The sequence below is a fragment of the Anolis carolinensis genome, chromosome 5, assembly GCF_035594765.1.
Source record: "Anolis carolinensis isolate JA03-04 chromosome 5, rAnoCar3.1.pri, whole genome shotgun sequence".
Classification (NCBI taxonomy): Eukaryota; Metazoa; Chordata; class Lepidosauria; order Squamata; family Dactyloidae; genus Anolis; species Anolis carolinensis.
The window spans coordinates 68267404-68287170 of NC_085845.1; the positions used below are offsets into that span (position 1 = coordinate 68267404).

Consider the following 19767-nt stretch of genomic DNA (forward strand, 5'->3'; position numbering starts at 1 on the left):
TAGGAATTGTGAGAGCTGAAGTCCAAAACACTTGGAGGACCAAAGGTTAGGAACCACTGTTCTAGAGGAAGACATTTTGTCTGGCAGAATTTTCTACTGTTTTTTTTTGGGGGGGGGGGGGGGCTCTGTGGGTTTTGCCAGATCTGGCTTCTTCTCGGAAGTTAAAGAGCAAAGGGGCTCTTTCACATTAGCACAAAATGCAGGATGAACCAACATTGCATCTCAGTTACACATGGGTGCAAAAACTCTTGTCCTTGTATCCGAACACTTCATAGATAGCTATAGACAAGTAGCTAATCCTTTCTATCTATACACTGCCCTCTTGTGACTGCATCTGAGTGCTGCATACAGACATACCTTTTTAGTCATTTTTGGGAGGCCAGTCCTGAATAAGGTCACTTTTTTGGTTGAAAGTCTACCAGTACTTTTAGTTGGAAAACAAAAGTGATGGGTGCCAAGTTTGTGTCAGATCAATCAAGGGTTTTTTTTGGTTCAAACAACCAACTAAACAAACATGCATATATACACAGACAGACAGACAAACACATACTGGAGTGTGCATATTTTGTTAGTCCACTCCTCGTAAGTCATATCAAATTTGTTAAATTTGTACTTATGAGTCGATATCTGATACGTGGGTGTGACCTATGCCAAAAGCTTAAAAATAGAAACTTACTCAATACTTTTTGCTTGCATTTTGTAAATCTCGGAAGCCTCCAAAAGTCAGTTTTATTTCCAATCCAAGAAAGCAAAGCAAGGACAAAAAAGGCTGCCTTGCCCCTTTAAAGTAGTGTCATCTCATCATTAGGAGAAACAAAGCAGGGAGAAAGAGTTCACTGGGGGGAAAATACTAAGAAAGCACAGAACGCTGGGAAATGTAGTTTGGGTTAGGCTAGGAGCCCTATGCTAGTGAATTCAAAAGGCCCTGCCCTAAACTACATTTCCCATTTGTCATTGTATACTGCCTCATGTACAGAGGAGGAGTTGCTTAAAGCTATGGACAATGCGGTTGCTGTTGCCCGCTTTTGGTCTAAAACTATTTAGTTTTGTGATTTCCTCTATATATTTTTCATCATTTTTTAAAATGTATTTGTTATGCAATGCTTTTGACACAAAATAAATAAATAAATTGTATAGAAAATTCAAGGAGATAGCTCTTGTAGTTTTTTTTTAAATTTTGTTCATAAAAACTTTGAAAATTCCCCCCAAATCCGTTGATAAAGGAAACATTCTGAAACTTGCTGGGCTAACAGTGGTAAATGTGTTCTACCACTGTAGCAAGTTTCACCCTAATGGCTATAAAAATGAGTCCCTGAAGTTTCCCCAATTTTAGTAATTATGCACAATTACTATTATGAAAAAATAATGAAATTTTGTTACTCTCGTTATACTAACAAAATTTTTACTAACTATACTTTAGAAGCACTTTAGAAATGAAATGCCAGCACCCCCTAAATATGTAATGACCTTCGAAACATTTTTATCGATCACACATACATATATACACATATATACATACTTTGGCTTTTACATCTATAGATGAGAAAGGGAATAGAAATTTGTAGCATATTGTAGCCACTATCAAATACTGCTCCTACTTGTCAAACAGTTTTCCTGTGGGCAGAAGCAGAAGGAATAGCCCTCTAACTTCTCATAGTCTGACATGTGCCAAAAAGTTATAAAACCCTTACAGTATTTTGGGGGATGGGGGAGGGAGGGACAGAGAGAAATCCAAGCATTATCATGAAGATTAGTTATCACACTGGAATTTAGGCCTGTCTCTTCAAGTGATCATATTAATCTGGGACATTTCTTAACAAAACACACACACATACAAATAAAGAATTGAGAAAGAATAGATAGGTCTTTAAAATTATTGCTATATTTAGTAGCTTGTTAACATCACCAACATGCATATTTTCTGTGACTTTATATTTAATACAAATATTTTAAAATATCAGATCTGAAAATGCTATCCATTTTAATAGTTGGTCTTTACACCAAAATATAGACCTTTGGCATAATGTATGTTTTTATTGCATATAGCAAATGATTTTTTTTCCACAATTATAATAAAATATATTTTACAGTTCAATGTTATAAATGCCCACTCCTGCATAAATCACATTGAATTCAATAGGGCTTACTTCAAAATAAAAGTGGTGTAGGTTTGAAATCTTAGGGCCCATTTTCGCAGGCCACATACCCCAAGGTGAGCAAGAAGTCACTCAGTGGTATTTTTATGATGCACAAGCCTTTCCTCCCGCAGTATGGGGCAAGACCACTTAACATTTTCCTCCCACCTTAGGCAAAACCAGAGAATGCTCCACAGCTTCCTTGAAGGTTTGGTGCAGCTCTGAACTTTGCAGTGAGCGTGAACAGCTGAGCTGGTTCTGATCCACTGTTTACATGAGTAAGTGTCGTTATTCTGCTTTTCTTGCACTCTGTAGCACAAGGAAAATGGGTTTATCTTTGTTGTTTTTTGTCACCAAAACGGTGGGCATAGAGCTTCAGAAAGCTTCTGGCCTTCATTTCGTACCTTTACTATGGGATTCATCAGATGGTCTTTAGGATCTGTTTCCATGTGTTTAGGAAACAGAGCCCCACAGGAATCCCACAGAGGCCATTACATGATGTAATGGCACTTCTGGTGGAAACCTGTGTCAGTCCTTTTCCTAAGCACATACAGAGCCCAAAGACCATCTCCAAACTGGAAAAATGGGGGAAAGTAAGAAGATGGGGAAAGGTGCAGAAAACATGTGGGATTGCTGGCTGTCCCAGAAGATGGAGAAAGATGGTAGGTAACAGGGTAAGATGGTTCCCTCAGCTTTCCCTGGTCCCCCCCCCCCCCCGCCTGTCTGATGAGGTCCTATGAGGTCCTTCTCCCCCCCCTCCTTGAGTTGTGTGGATGCCTTTCCTGACATCACAAAAAGCTATGTTGATGAAACCAACAAAGGTAAGGTTGAATGGACACTGAGGACTCCACTACATGCCTATATGGTTTAGGACCACAGTGGTGTAAACACCATGGCAGAATCAGGGGCTAGTTTGTAGCAGTTATGCTTCAGATCAGCTGCAAATGGTCCCTTAGAGACACAAATGGTCCCTTAGACATTTTTCACTGAAATCTGTGCCTTTAAGTTAATTTATGACAACCCTATGAATTTCATTGGGTTTTTGTTAGTAACCAATATTTAGAACTGGTTTTGCTAGCCCCTTCCTCTGAAATATGGTCAACTGGACCTCATATTCATTGGGGGTCTCCCATCCAAGTACAAACTAGGGCTGACCCTGTTAAGCTTCTAAGATCAGATGGGATATTGTGCCTTTGGGATATTTAAACCTACTCTCCAGTAAACCCTGTTTAATTCAATGAGAATTATTTATGAGTAGACATGTATCAAGCCACACCGTTGGTTTTGATAAGTTCTTCTGATGACCCACTCCCATTGATATATACTGTTTTGAGCAAAGCACATACATTTTCAATTTGTTCTTCCAGATTTTAGAGGGGAATAAGAAACCTCTTTTTAAAAATATACTAAATACAGATCAGACTACTTAAACTACATTTATGCTACTTTGTCAGATGCATCATGAAACATAATTATATTTTCAGTCATAATGTTCTTTAAGTAAGGCAAGAATTTTGTTAAGATTTCAAATGGTGTGTTTCTCTTATATGATTAAAGCTGGGTAGTCTGACCACCCTTATTGTTTTGATATCACTACACAGAAAGCAATGCCATACACAACTAAGCATCCTCTAAGGATGGGATCACAGTGAAGGAAGCTGTGATATAAAATTTATTCCGGCAGTCATACCCCATGATGTCACAAGAGAAGAGCTCTGATTATTTTACATGGTGGCTGGATTTGCAAGCGTACTTTGAGTGTAAACAGAGTGCTTCAAGAAATGCATTGTTGGCTTTCTCAGCCACTGAAAGGTGGTGGTCACTGCTGTGATTAATATCATTGCAGACATAAAGTGAGCATAAAGTAATAACAACACAAGGCTTTTGTTGTTAATATAGAAATGCTTACTCAGTTGACCAAATGTTAAGTTTCAAGTATGAATGAAAGCTTTTTTTCTTCGTTTGCTCATGAGCTACGTTTAATTGTACAGTAATGTTACTCCCTCAGGAATTAAGAGCTATTTTATGCCTAGTCTATAGAATATGATAAATAGTTAGCATTTTAAAAGGCATTGTATCTAATGTGATTCACTACATTGTACAACGTTAACTTACAATAACGGAGGTCGAACTATTTATCCAGCTCAACCTAGAGATGAGTTTGAACTAATATGGGAAACTGTTGATCAACACAGTAGCTGACTACAAATCTAAAAAGTATAATATTTTTGGTTTCATGTAGTAACACATTGTCAAACAAATACTTTTCATAGAAGGGGGTAGAATTTGAAAGGGGGACTTGGGATGCACCTCTAGCCAAACTGCCAGGAACTGGAAATGGTCATTTTGCATGTACCTATGTCTCAAATCATTTTTATCATCATCATAAAAAAAAAACATAGACATTTGTGGGAACACATGAATCTGTGGCAGATAACTAGAAATCTCTGATCCTTCTCCAACGGAGACTTCCATCTTCATAAATGTAGGTTCTTTTCTAAACGTTCTACTGTCCTCCGAGGTATTCAGTAGCAAAAAGATAGTAGCAGAGGTATAGTAATGGAATTTACTGTGAAAACTTCAGTGTTTTATTTATCAAGATTTCATTTTAACAGGCTACAGCCATAGAATCCTATGAGGCTTTCATGGGAACAGAATCTTTTGTGCTACATTTCCGCTCTTGAAAAGAGACTTAGGACTTTATCACACAAACCCACAGTTTCACCACGGTCACACTATCACTGATAGCAGATATACACTGGGTTGAATCCTTTTGATATTGCACATTTCTTCATTCTTGCAATTGTGACAATCATTATTTCATGGCCCCATCATTATACTGCCACCTCCCCTTATAACACCACTTTCCTACACTACTGTAATTTTAAAATAATTTTAGAGCAATTCTGCAATTCCAGTTTTGAAAAAAAAGAAGAAGGTAAATACAACTATAAGATATAAAATAAACAGAAAATAGCCATTTTGGGAATAGTAAAGGAGAGAGGAGGAGAATCCCATCCCAGGCATCATTTTACTGACAGAATACTAACACAGAAGCAAAAGGCATCCATCACATCAAGGCAGGTGATGGGAACATTATGGGGTTCGGAGCTATTGATGGGTTTTATCCATCTGTAGCTAGGATGGGATAATCATGGGAAGGAGGCAGACTGGAAACAGGATGTAGGGACCATCCCAAAAGCAGTGATTGAATTGCAATGTCAGTTTACCTACCCTGTGTGATAAAGTCCTTAGTCATTCACTCGACCAACTATTCCTTATGTGTGAGGCTTGAAATGCATTTCATCTTTAGGGATTTCAGTATGCAACTTTCATTTCTTCACAACACATAAAGCTTGGAAGTTACTTTAAAAAGCAATCAGGTATACTGTTCCAATGCCCCAAAACTAGTTAGAGCCGATTAGCTACACATTTAAAAAAGTAACTCTTTACTTTCTCATTATTCCAAAATAGATCAAATAGTTTTACTCACTTTGAAAAACAAAACAACTTCATGCTACAAACCAAAGGCCTGTAGTACAAAACACACCTGAGTAGTGAGGCCACGCTACCCTGTAACTATGATAGCAACAGCAAAACAGTTACAGTTTATTTGCAAACCATACAATTGTAATACAGTCTAGGTATTGGAAATACAATTAAGTTAAAGTGACTTGTTATTTGAAACAAGTTACTTCCAGGCTCTGCACATAAACAAATGTGGGGGACTATGGATACTTTTGTCCTTTATTGTTTACTCCCCATTAGTGGTTTCCTATCATTTGACATGCTTTATAATTGATTATCCAAAATATATTGATTTCTTGATGCATATGCTATCAAATAATTTGAAAATGCTGTCTTGGTTTTAACTGTTTACAGGTTTGTGAGATTTTATTGTTCATAATACCTATTTTACTTGAGCAAGAACTACTGCGGGTGCACAGTTTTGCTTTGCACCTTTAGATAAGGGTCAAGAAGATTAAGGTGATGCTTTTATTTAAAAACAACCACCACCAAGCAGCATGTCTCTATTAGTTCCAGTCCATATCTAAAGGAAAGTTTGTTAACTATTTGCTTTGTAATTCTAACTATTTGCTTTGAATTATAACTAGTATATAGCTGCAATTTGTTATTTGTTTATGTGGAAGTGATTTCAATGGGACTTCTTTCTAAGAAGACAAGAATAAAGTGATACTTCAAGACTGGAAATGTGTCAACGAATCACTAAGTACTTTCCAGCCAACAAAAACATTTTACTCACTGATGTCAGGAAAAGAGCTTTACAGTAATGCCAAATCTAACTCTCCTGCTGACATCAGTGGATCTTAGGTAGTTGATTTTGGTTGGATCATGTCCACTGTATATAATAACATGTAGTGCAATAGGAGGACATTTATTTCAAAATGATTACTTTGGCTCAAAAATCCTATACAGATTAACTGCTTTTGAGTGGATTTGTACATTTGAAGATCAAAGTTTCATTGCAGAATTTGTACCGTGGGGCTAACAAACAGACATAGCCTTTAAATGTTATACATCAGAGTGTCTATAAATTGTCAGTGACAAGGCTTCTTTTTTCACACTGAGTCGACCTTCACTAAATTGTTGTTTGTGATCAGTGGTGAGGGTTTGCTTTTCATCCTGTCTATTGCATCATTAGAGCTGTCCTGGAAGAAAACTTTTGCTGTACAAATTGTCACAATGATTCGTTTGTATTCTCGTCTGAAATTCTGGTTCAGAAGTCCATAAATGATAGCATTAAGGCAGCTGTTGAAATAAGCCATGTAGTAACTAGAAACAAACAACCACTCCGGAATCCTGGGTGTTATCCTTTCTGGGTCAACAGCCACTGCAAGGCCGATAAAATTCAAAGGTGCCCAGCAGACGGCAAAGAGTACAAAAACCACAAACATGGTTATAAAGTTCCTAAGGTCGTGTGGCTTCAGTTTGGGTTTGTTATCAGGTTTCACTCTTCTCCGAACCTGAATGACGAGGATCCATATTCTCAAGTAGCAAAATGTTACAATGGCAATGGGGAGCAAAAAATGGAAAAATACAACTGCTATTGTGTAGGCAGAGCTCACCGACTGAGAGAAAGTACACGAATAGACCCTGGCATCATACTGAAGGGATCCAACAAAAAGATTGGGCACAATGGCAACAAATGTCAAGACCCAAATAAGTATGACATAGAAGAAGGAGTTCTTGTCACTGTACAACTTGTCATACTTGAGGCTGTGGCAAATGTAACAATACCGGTTAATAGCAATTCCAGTGATGTTGAAGATGGATCCAATGACACTTAGGCCCATGAGGAAACCACTGATTTGACAGTGCATATATCCCAGGTTCCATCCGTTGTGAAAGAGAGACGTCAGGACCAAAGGGTATGGGTAGATGGCCACGACCAGGTCAGCAACAGCTAGACTGACAACAAAGACGTTTCCTGAAAAATAAACACACAAATTTCAGTCAGTTAACTCCAGTACTGATTTTCTTTAACTGAATCAATATTCTAAGTGAACCCTAACTGTATTATCTGTCAGTCATTTTTACCATAACATAAACAACTCCTGCTTTACATATGCAGCAGAAGGCATAAACATCTAAAACCATCACCTGAAGAATCTCAGGCAAGTTCATATTGGGAAATAGGGGCTTCAGATAGTCTGGACCCAAGCCATTATTTAATTAGGATACGATTTGTAAAACAACGTCATCTGAGTTGTTGCATGTTTAGATTGGGAACCTCATCGCAAAGTGAAATAACCCATCTCTGACATTCTTTGCATACAAATCCCTATGGGTACAATCACATGAAACACTGCCCTTTTTGTCTGCAATTTATAGGGCCCCATATGTAAAGATGATGTATCCAGTAGCATTTGAAAGACGGGCTGGAAAGTGTCTTCACCCATCCTTTCTCCTTCATCTGTATCTAATATGTATATCCAGTCCTCAAAAGCCACAGGTTGTCTACAGGAAAGCCATTTCCCATTATTAGTTAATAAGGTCCCGATAAAAGATGTTACCAGAACTGCAGATTTGGAGGGCACCTTGTGTACCATCTATTCCAGTTAAGAAAATCTAGGACTAGAGAATAGTCCATATCATGTCAGATCGTTTTTATGGAACCCATCCACGCTCTGAGTGACTTACAGTAAGATCATAGAAGACAAATACACAAAAAAGTAGCAATTTTTTCAAGTTATTTCAGTGACATTTGTAAATAGTTATACAATTTAGTATATTTTAACAGTTCACTGTTAATTCACATTACAAGTTAATTGAAGAAAAATAACAGCATAGCATAAAATATATTTTCCCCGCCACACCGTAAACTTTAAAGACCAATTTTCTGGAGGTAACCTCAGCAACAGGGACAATAGAGCTCAGCTGCTATTAGAAGGCCCTCTGTCCCTATAACTTATTCCATCGTTGAGTATCTCTTCTCATCAAGGTGTTTCTTCTACAGTTCAACTGAATTCTACTCTCCTGTAAGTCAGACCTATTAGGGCTAATCTTGTGGTGAGGAAAAGCAAGAAACAATTTCTAAATGTAATGTGACAATAGAAGAATGAAAGATTGCTAGTGCATTTAAGCTGGATTTCTTCAGAGTGCAACTCTAGTGTAAGAGACTGGATACACATACAGCTATGCAACAGAAAACTGCAGGCACTACTCCTTTGTGCTAACTCCAGAAAAAACATTCCAACAATGCAACAGACCATCTGCTAGTACAATGAGTCAGGATTCAGATCCAGGACATGTTATTTAAAGAATAGTCCTCTAGGCCAAATATATATAGTTTCTTTAGTCTTTCTTTGTAGGACTTGCTTTCATATCATAACTCCATAGAAGAATGTATGAGCAAGTGACAATTATGACAACGGGCTGGTTTACACTGGCCATACAACCTGAAGTGGTTCAGAAGTTGCTCTTGTCCAAGGACTTCTAGTCCTTACCACAGGGTAAACCAAATAGAACCAGTTTAGCCCCATGCTAAGAACAGTCAGGGAGTAGGCACAGTGTGGATAGCAGACTGGCTCTGATGCAAACCAGTCTGCTGTCCACACAGACCAGTGCCCCCTCTTCCCTGCATTCATCAGCACAGGGAAAAGGAAATGGATCAGACCCATGTCATTCTCATCACCACTGCATATATACACAGAACTCGACTCTTGATAACATTTTGGAAGACTTAGACCATAGAGCTGCACTGGAAATCTAAAGATTCTGAGAAAGAACATTTCTCTAGGCATGTGTAGGTCCTACAGTGTGATCCTATAGTCAACTTCTGGTAGAAGGCCCTAGAGATTACTAGAGAGGTGTTCTGTCAGGGGAAAAGGTGTTTTTGTCATTTGTTGTTTTCTTACTTTACAGCGGCCCTGCATCCCTAACCCCAGTGAATGTATAAGGTTTACTGTAATGTCAATCCTTACAAGGTTCTGAAATCAGGTAGGTTTGGTTTTGTACATAAATGACTATGCTGGAATGTGGAAGCAGATGGCCAACCAGATATTCATTCAAGTTAGGATCAATGCTTGGAGATAAACAATTGCAAAGGTATGCTCATTCAAGACACCACCTAATTCAATTCGTCACACTTTAGCTCTGCATGACTAGAGCATGCTTAGGGCATTGACTAGGGCTAGATTAAAATGTGCTGAGTCTCTATGTCAACTCATCAGATGGCCGACAGCAGGAGGCGGAGGCACTCCTCTTTGCCGTGGGGCATGGGTAATCTGGCACCCCATGCTCTGTATCACCTGGATCCATGGGAGAGTAGTCACATGGTGGGAAGTGTGAGTGCATGTGGTATGCGTGGCTTCCTTCCATAGATTTAATGGCAACATGGGAGCTCTCCCGTTTTGACTTGCTAGCAGCATGCACTGGCTCTGCCCTCCTCCACCCACAGAGCCAGCACGGTGTCACGTGATGGGAGCCAGTCAGCTCCGTGAGTGACCTGGGCTAAAATAGGTGGATGCCGCCCATTTTAGCCCAATGTGATGAGGTCCACACACCTTGAATAACTTTCAAATCATGCTTCACATTAGAAAGAGGGTTAATTTGGAGCACCTCATAACGTGAGTACCTGAACTATAGTTTACTTGTGTCTAAATCTGTGACTGACACTCACCTTTACGCTTTACCTTGAAAATGACAGTCAGCAGTTGAAGAGAGAGAGAGAGTTACATTGCATGAACTTGCACGACTCTTGGGAACTTTGTTCTTTCTACAGTTGATATTATCTCCCTCAGAAGTGAAATGTCTATTTCAGAGTGCAGGTTCTATATATAAACCTGAATCAAATTTAAAAAATAAATAAAAAGGAACCCATGTGCATATTAAATTTTAATTATGTGACAGGGGCCCATGGGATTTACTCCTGATTAACAAATTATATCTAGTGCTGCAGGTGCCCATGCAAGAAGAAGTGAATGGCTTCAAACCCAGAGTGTACATTTCAGCAGAAAGCACGTGTGCTACAACATCTCTCTCTGTCTAAAAATAGGCCTCACACTCTACATTATTTAACAATTTTTACAAGGCTCTATTTTAGTAACACAGCCAAGAGAGTTCTGCTCTTTGGTAGCAGCTGTCACGTTAGTCAATTGACTTAGCCAAGTGACTGTATGCAGGAGCTAGGAGTGGGCCTTCCTAGCCAGGCAGGGATTGGGCCAGGAGCAATGTAAACAAGGCAGCTCCAACAACAAGTCTTGAGAGGAGCCAAGACTTGATCAGCGTGGATTTTCAAGTTGGAAAAGAAGCAAGGATTATTGCCTGAGGAGGGGATGATCAAAACTCATAATTGTGTGCTGCCTATATATATATGTTTGGACTCAGATGAATATTCTACGCAGAGCTGAGAATGTTCACAGTCATGTAGACTTGAAGTAGAAGGCATTATAATATACAATGAGTGAGTGTTCAAAGTGATGCTCTGTGGAGTAGGGCCAGTCTGCAAGCCATCAGCTGCCAGTCTGTGGCAAGTTTCCAGGAAACAAAGAAACAGTTGTAGCCAACGGGCACAAATATGGTACCAATCCCTGGCATGCTAAAAAGGAATAATGGCCAGTCCTTTACAACAGACAGCCTGAGAGGCATTAAAAATAGAGTCTGCAGAGAGTCAGCCCACAAAGTATTCTTGAGTGGCCAGAATGCTTTTATGTTCTGCCCCGCCAGAGCAAAGTATGCATGACACTTTCACCATTCAAATCTGTTCCAATATGGAACCTGTACTTGAGATAGGTCCAGTGGGTGCAATCTTGTCCCTGGTTAATAGATACGTTTCATTTTGTGCATCTTGAGGATATGGAAAAAATCCTTGGAGAAGTGAGAGCCACTACATGTGCACTAGACCCTTGCCCTTCCTGGTTTATAAAAGAAGCCAGAGAGACAGTGTTGATAATATGAGCAGTGAATGCCCTATTGCAGAAAAGCAAAGTCTAAAAGAAACTAGTTGGCTCCTACTAAAAATATTCCTCTCTGAACCCATCTACACTGAATAGCTACTGGCCAGTCTCCTGTATGCCTTTTCTGATCTAGTTAGAGTGTGTGGTGGCCTCCCAACACCAGGGATTGATGTGTGAAATGGGTTATATAGACCTGGTTATGGGGGAAAAGGGAACTGGACAGGGGAGTGTATTCCTTTGGTTCTACAAGACCTTCTAGTGGCTTTCAGTACAATCAGTCATGGTATCATTTTGAGCTAATTCTTTTGGATAGGACATGAGGGGCCAGTCCTTTTTTTGGGGGGGGGGGACTATTCAGAAACTTCAGTGGGTCCAACATGCTGTAGCCAGGTCTCTGCCTGGAGTCCCTTCTACACTGCCCTATATCCCAGGAACTGGTCCCAGATTTAAACTGGATTATATGAGTCTCCACTGCCAGATAATTTAGGGTAAACAAATAATCTGGGATCGCATCCTGGGATATAGGAGCAGTGTGGAAGGGGCCTGGGGTAGTCTATAGAAGGTACTATTTGCAAAAAAAATTACCTTCCTGCATGAGCCCACCTGCCCACTGAGATCTTTGGGAGAGGCACTAAGAAACAGCTTCAATAAACTGGAAAGATGTTTAAGGGTGCACCAACAAAAGTCCCTGATGTACATTGGCCACTATGTCAGCTTTACTATGTAGTAGCATAATAGCAGCCTTCTGCTGGATACAGACATTCTGCAACTGTGCAATTCTGATTCCTGCAGACATAGGCCCACTTATGAACACATACAGCTCCAATAGGATCCCAGCACTTTTTATTGAGGGGGCATTTGATTTTCAGCATGTTGCAGCTGGTAAGAGCTTTTAACAGTGGGGTGCAGTGTTTTTATTTTATTATGTTTTAAATGTCATTTTAATGCCTTTAAAATTGTGTTTCTAATTTGTGGTTTTTAAATTGAGGTTTAGTTAATTCTGATTTAACCTTTGCACTAAGAGGCTTTTGTAATTGTATTGTGTTTTTTAAAACATTGTACATTGCCTTGAATCCCATGCTGGGAGAAAGGCAGGCTATACATTAATGAATTAGTACATAAAATAAGGTTTATCTGAGCAGCTGAGGAACAAAACTGAAAACACATTGTGTTTGCTTGGTTGATGGTCAGAAGGATATGGGTAAACTGTATTATGAGAAGTGGACAATTCCTTAGATCCCAGTTTTATGGAAAGTCCACTTTTTTGACTTTTTTTTTTGAGATCTTTCAATATTTTTCTGATAAGGACCCTCTACGCCCTGGAATAACAGTTGTACAGAAGCACTGGACAACCGCATAGCACAATCTGCTTAAAAACCAATATTTCACATGACATGGAACACAAGACCTTTAGACTTCTGCAATGAGAACACCTTATCTAAAACCTAAATGCATCAGAATTGTATCTGTACTTAGGACTTCATCAGACAGGCAAAATTGCTCATCCTATGACATATGGACCTCTTTTCAGGAACTGAGTCTGCTGGATCCCATCACATGATGTTGATCTACTTCTGGCAGGGCTCTGTGCCTGAAGAGAAGTCCAAGCATTGCAGGAGGCCATGCTGGCAACATGGGAAGCTTCCCATGTTGCATGGAAAACAACGAGGGGAAACTGGGTGGTTACACTTCCCCCCATGGGATAAGGTTAGGGGTGATACAGGTGATGCAGGATGACAGACGATGGGTTCCCCATGCCCCACCCTAGGCCCCACTGGATTTGCCACAATAGTGAATCCTCCTGCTATCACCCAGATCGGGAACCTCAATTCTTAGTGACCAGTTTTCTATAGCTGTAAATTTAGTAACAAAAGTGCCCCTTCCAATTCTGAATGGAATACAGTGGACGGAATCCTATTAAACAGAGTCGACCCATTGTACCAATGGTTCAATCATGAGTCAACAATTATAGAAATGCAATTGATTTAACAAGTCTGCTCTTGTTTGTGGATAATAATAATGACTAGACCTTTGCTTCCTTGTCCTTCTTTGCTTTCTTACAGCCAAGTGGCTATTTCATTGATTTCTTCAAGTGCATAAAAATTCAAGCATGAACTATGAAATTCTGTCACATTTTCTAAGAGACCACACTTTATAGGAAAAAAATATCCTTCTGTATCTCAAACACAAGTTTAAGCGAAGAAATATTGTTCTATATGAATTCCTAAGGACTGGATGTGACAGGGAAAAATCAGGGAAACTTGTGTTATGCAGTTTTATTAATAACAAAAAAGTTTTGTAATTCTTGAACTAATGATCTGAAAAGTTGACAGTTGAAAAAATGAAAATGTAAGGAAGCTAATCTTTTCTCTAATTTTAAACTGGTTAATTAACAAATCGTTTTTTCTCATTGTTTGTTTTTCTCTCCAAGAAATCAACTAGGCAACAGGAAAACTACATCTGAATTGCTCAGCTGGCCACAAAAGAATGATGCCAACAACATGCCCAAACCCCTTTTCAGTTGACAGGAAGGAGCTGATGGAGAAGCAGGATAACTGAAATTTTGGATGACTGAAATTTTGGAACAAAACAAGGGACAACTCAATAGTAATGAATGAACATTTTGCACATTCTTGCACAAACTGTATGCTGGATTAATTACACGTTTATTACTGACAATGCCTAAATTATCATTGATCTATTTCCTCCTTCATGCATTCCTTTCAAGTTTTCTTTTATAGTTGTGACAAGTGGGCCGTGGTAGCTCAGTGGGTTAAACCACTAGCTGCAGGAAAGCTGCTGACTAGAGGGTTGGCACTTTGAAGCCGTGGATTGGGGTGAGCTCCCTACTGTTAGCCCTAGCTTCTGCCAACCTAGTAGTCTGAAAGCATGCAATGCAAGTAGATCAATAGGTACCACTTCAGGGGGAAGGTAAAAGGGCGACCAATGCAGACATGCCGGCAAAACATGATTGTAGATGTCTATGGACAGCAGCCTCTTCAACATGGAAAATGGAACAAGAGCACCTCACCATGACCGGAGTTGAGCATCGCCTCCAGATGACAAAGTTCAAAAAGGATAATGTTTTTACTTTTGTCTGTATACGTGTATTGTATGTCATTGTTGTGTAAAAATGCTTGCCTTATATGTGTACTGTAATCTGCTCTGAGTCCCACCGGGGAGATAAAGTGGAATATAAATAAAGTGTATTATTATTATTATTATTATTAGTAGTAGTAGTAGTAGTAGTAGTAGTACATGAGCACCTCAAAAGCAAAGATCCATATGGGGATTCAAGACAGGGCCTTGGTATTATCATTGCAACACAATATGATTTTAAAAATAATCCACATGTTTTCATATATATGTTTTCCCCTCTCGTTTTGCAATTGTGAGATGGGTTTGCCAATGGATTCTGCTCAATCCAGTAGATATAATGTTTTAGAGGCAATGCTGAAGTTGGACTTGTCTGTCAATGGGAGTCAATAGGAAAGACCATTAGAGAAGAAAATTAACTGCAGAATTACATGAAAACGTTATAAACCCGCAAAGTGCAATATTAAATTTTAATACATTATAAGGCAAAACACAAAATTCAGATGAGCCCATCAACATAATTTGGCAAACAGCCACTGTCCCCTGCTCTTACAAATGACACTACATTTGGACAAAGTCCAGATCATTATATTTGGAAGAAACTATGTGCCAAACTACATTTTTAATTCTCCAGTATCTTCTGAAAGCCTCAGATCTTAGCAACTTGTCGCTATAATAATTGCTGAGAAACAGTACAGTTTAATTGCTGTCTGCCAGATATTTGAAGTGCTTCAATTTGTGTAAACCTTTCCCATTTTTCTGTGATATTTCAGTGTGGCAGAAGAACTGTGTGAACCTTGTTAGAGTTGGATGGTGAACTCTGGCTTGCTATTATTAATCTAGTAGACTAGGCTGTGATTAGCAACAACACACACATCAATAGGTTTCTAATACTGCTAACCGCCACAACTTCTTACAACCCCTGAAAAAGCTATTCCTTTAAATTGGGAAGATTTGTTACTTGGTAAAACATTTGTCTAGTTGTGGAGAGTGACCCAAACTATGATACAGTATGGCCTCTGTATCTGAAGAACTCGTATCCATCTATCCACATCTGACAAAGTATATCCTCTAACAAAACTCTATGGTATTCATTTCAATATGGTTTGTTAATATCTATATCTATAGTTTCTGAAATCCTGGAAAGTATCTCCAAGGATATTGGGGCTCATACTTTATTTACAGGCATTTTGGACCCATTTAGCTGATCTTCACATGAAAACACTCCAAATTGGCAATAGGGTGTTAGGAGGTCACTAGAGGGGTTTGGAAGCTACATAACTAGGGTGAAGGGTGACGTGCGGCCCGTGGGTGGCATCTTCCCCATCCCTGTGGAATGATTTCAATGTTTTTCCAGACTGATGAACATGGTACATGTGTTTGCTCACTTTTGTCCTTTCTTGTCAACTCTCCTTCGCTTTTCTCTTCCTCATTGTCAGTTTTAGTTTGTAACTCCAAAGGAGGGAAAAACAGGGGGGGGGGGGGGGTTGTTTATATACTGACATCACTTGTATAGCGATACAGTACGAATCTATACTGTCCAACCATCCCAATTTGGTACCAGCAGTCTCCTATTAATCCTCTGTTATTTCACTTTTTGGGCTGCTTTTAGAACATTTCAGCTTCTTTCTTCCACTTTGTCCTTGGCTTACTTCAGTTGCTGCAAACTGAGGCTGGATCTACACTGCCCTATATTCCAGGATCTGGTCCCAGATTATCTGTTTTGGACTGAAGTATATGAGTCTACACTGCCAGATCATTTGGGATAAGCAGATCATCTGGGATCAGATCCTGGGATATAGGGCAGTGTAGATCCAGCCTCAGTTTAAAGTACAAAAGTAGTTTGCACTCATTAACTCAGCAGGTGGGAGAGGGAGATGGTGGAATCTTGCCTTATCCAAAAAACTCCACAAATGGAAACTCTTTTAGCCTCTCCTAGCTTTGATGTCCTTTCTCATTAATAGCTTTTATTATTTTGACCACATACTGATGTTGCTTAGCCACATGTTTCCCAGTTTTCACCTGTGGAAATGTTGGGAGTACTGTATATGTAAATCAATAAAAAAAACTTAGAGCCTATGAGTAATCATGTTGATTAAATATATTGAAAAGCTTGTGCAATATATGCAATATTACCCCAGTATCCACTGGCTTGATACCCATGGTTTCAGGTATTCACGCATGACAAAACGTGTCCTTTCACCCCTTCCACACATCCATATAACCTAGAATATCAAGACAGATATTCTACAATTATTATCTGAGTCCACACTGCCATAAAATCCAGTTCAATGTGGATTTTATACAGCTGTGTGGAAGGGACCTTGGTTTTCCAGCATGATTGTATTGTATTCTTGGACCAAAACGCCTCTATTTCCATAGTGTTCATGGTTATTTGTGGTTTCTCATACCCATGCAAAGACCAGTAACGTATCCCACACAAATACTGAGATTGTACTGTACACACAATATAGCCAACAAATTCCTAAAAACAGTTGACATCCCTTGCTAAAAGATTCTGAAGAATGATGCATCTCTGTCTAGAATGATTAAGACAATAATGAGATTGTTTTATCATGATTATTGATATCATTATTTCAGGCTCATTAACCTACCAAGGCATGAGAGCAGTTCTATCTATTCTCAGCTGACTAATGTGCTCACTTCTATAAATTGGAGGGGAAAGTGTTGTACTACTCTGCTGAGGAACACAGCATTTTCCTCCAATTTATAGCAGTGAGCACATTAGTCAGCTAAGGATAAATAGAATAACAACAGAATTTGTCTTCTACCCTCCACCTTTCTGTACCACTGTCTGGTCTGCAAAAGAGTGATGAAGCAGTAAGAAGCTACACTTGGCGTAGGGGCAGGCAATGCAAGAGCCTAGGGACACATGCAGCACTCCTAAGGAAGTTTTGACAGCTCCCACTGCCCTCACATGTCAGTGCCATAACCTTCCAAAATTAGCAGTCATTGCTTACAGTGACAAAAACTCGCCACAAAAGCTTCCAGGAAGAAGACACTGTGTTCTGAAGACTTGCAGAGCACTACAGTATGGGAAAGTGCTCTATCATTCAGAAAAAACTAGTACTTTTCTTTGAATCTCAGACCATGAAAGAAAGTGTAAGCTCTATACTGACACCTAACACTGCTGTTGGCTAATTATCCAAAGCTCCTAATGTTACACATGTGATTATTTTGCAGCTTTTGTTATCAAATGCCTTCAGGAGAATTAGGTGACCATGAGGTGAACCTATTTCATGGTTTTCTCAGCACGATTTGTCCAGGGGAGGCTTGACAGTACCTTCCTCTGTGGCCGTTAGAGTGTGACTTTCTTAAGGTTACTCAATAGGTTTCCATGGCCAAGCAGGGATTTGAACCCTGGGGACCCAATGTTCAAGTCCAACACTCAAAGCACTACACCACGTCATCATTAATTCCCAGATAAATGTCTATTTATCTTGACTATCCTAACCTAAAGTTTAACTAGTTAATTTTTTTGGTTTAATAACCTCCAGATATTTGGAAATGTATTCCTAGATGTCTCAGGTAATACACTGGATTTTTGATATCTGTTGGAGCTTAGTTCCATGATCTTCTGTGAATACCAAAACCTGTAGATCAGTGGTTCTCAACCTGTGGGCTGTGGCCCAACAGAGGGTCGTGAGAATGAAAATCTGGTCCACGAACCTCCTTCCTCTTTTTTTTTTTTAAAAAAATATTTTATTTCTGCTCCTTTCCATAGAGCTGACCATTGCATTGGATAGACCACATCAGCTCTAGATTATTAAATATGGTCCTCTGTGGGTAAGCAGATGGTGTCTACTGGATGAAATATATTCTGTATCAGAAACTAGAGTTGATGTGGTCTATCCAATGCAATTTTCTGAATCAGCACCCCAAATATCCAAACTGAATCTAAAGTTGATCAAAAACCAATTTGCAACTCTTTTGGTACTAATGTTGGAGAGTGGTCTCTGGCCAAAGTGATCCCTGGTCAAAGTGGTCCCTTGTCAAAGGGGTCCCTGATGAAGTGGTCCCTGGTTACGTGGGCCCCGGTTAAAAAAAAGGTTGGGAACCACTTCAGTAGATGTTTAGGTCCCATTAAATACAATTGCATAGTAAAATGGTATCTCTTGTATAAAACAATCAAGGTTGACTTTTTAGATTTTGAAAATATATTTTCAAGCCAAAGATAATTATCCAGAATCTATGGATACAAAAGGCTGACTATATGTGCAAAGATAAGAATTGTGGGAGTTATTACCCAAACCATCAGGAGACTAAAGGTCTCCTGTCTCTTTGCTAGTTACTCCACTTTACAATAGAATACCATTTGTATTGCTTTAGCTGAAGGCAGCTAGACAGAAAGACAGCCAGTGTCTTTCAAAATAAATGCAAAAAAGGAAAGGAAGTACCTTAAACAAACTGAGGTTCTATAAATAGAGAACTAAAGATAGTTCCTTTTAAAATATTCAACAAGAACTCAGTTGGTCTCCCTCTGAACCTTACATATAAGTTCACCATCCTTTCTCCTTTCTTAGTTAGGCTTCTAGAGTCTGCAGACCTACTTTATTATTTAAGAAAATCTAACAAAGCAGAAAAACAACAAGGAAATTCTCCACTTAGAGGGCTAAAAATAGAAAGAATGCAGCAACAGAAATGGACGGGATGTTAACTCCCTTTATAAGTTAAGAAAGTCCAGGACTGAACTCTACAAAATTGAAATATCTATATTATTATCACATATAGTGTAATCATTTCAAAAGTCCACATGATATTCCCAATTTGGCAAGCATTTATTTAAAGGTACAAGTATTTTTAGAAGTACATTGCCTTGACCAAAGTGCATTGCGGCCAGGGAAATCTTGCATCCTAAAGCCTTTCTGCATGTCTCTAGTTTTAAAAGAAAAATTTATAGAAGTATAACTTGTTTCTGAATGAAAAATACCCATATTCTTTTAAAATGTGGGTTCAAAGGAAGGCTTAGTTATATTTATAGTAGAGTCATCAAAATAACCTATGTTATTTTGATTATAACCTTTTCTTGTTGTATAAGACACTCTCAGAGTGTTTATTAGAAGGTGATTTTAACACATTTTCAGTAAGTGAACAAA

General features: G+C 39.0%; 1 protein-coding gene across 2 annotated transcripts in view; it reads right to left on the reverse strand.

Moving 5' to 3' along the window:
- Positions 1 to 1860: 1860 nt before the first annotated feature.
- Positions 1861 to 19767, reverse strand: part of mtnr1a (melatonin receptor 1A) — a 105685-nt gene continuing 87778 nt past the window's right edge. For both annotated transcript variants that reach the window (XM_062981470.1, XM_062981471.1), the window contains exon 2: positions 1861 to 7584. In XM_062981470.1, the coding sequence (XP_062837540.1) occupies positions 6716 to 7584 (869 nt within the window). In that variant the 3' untranslated portion in view covers positions 1861 to 6715. The remainder of the gene's footprint in view (positions 7585 to 19767) is intronic.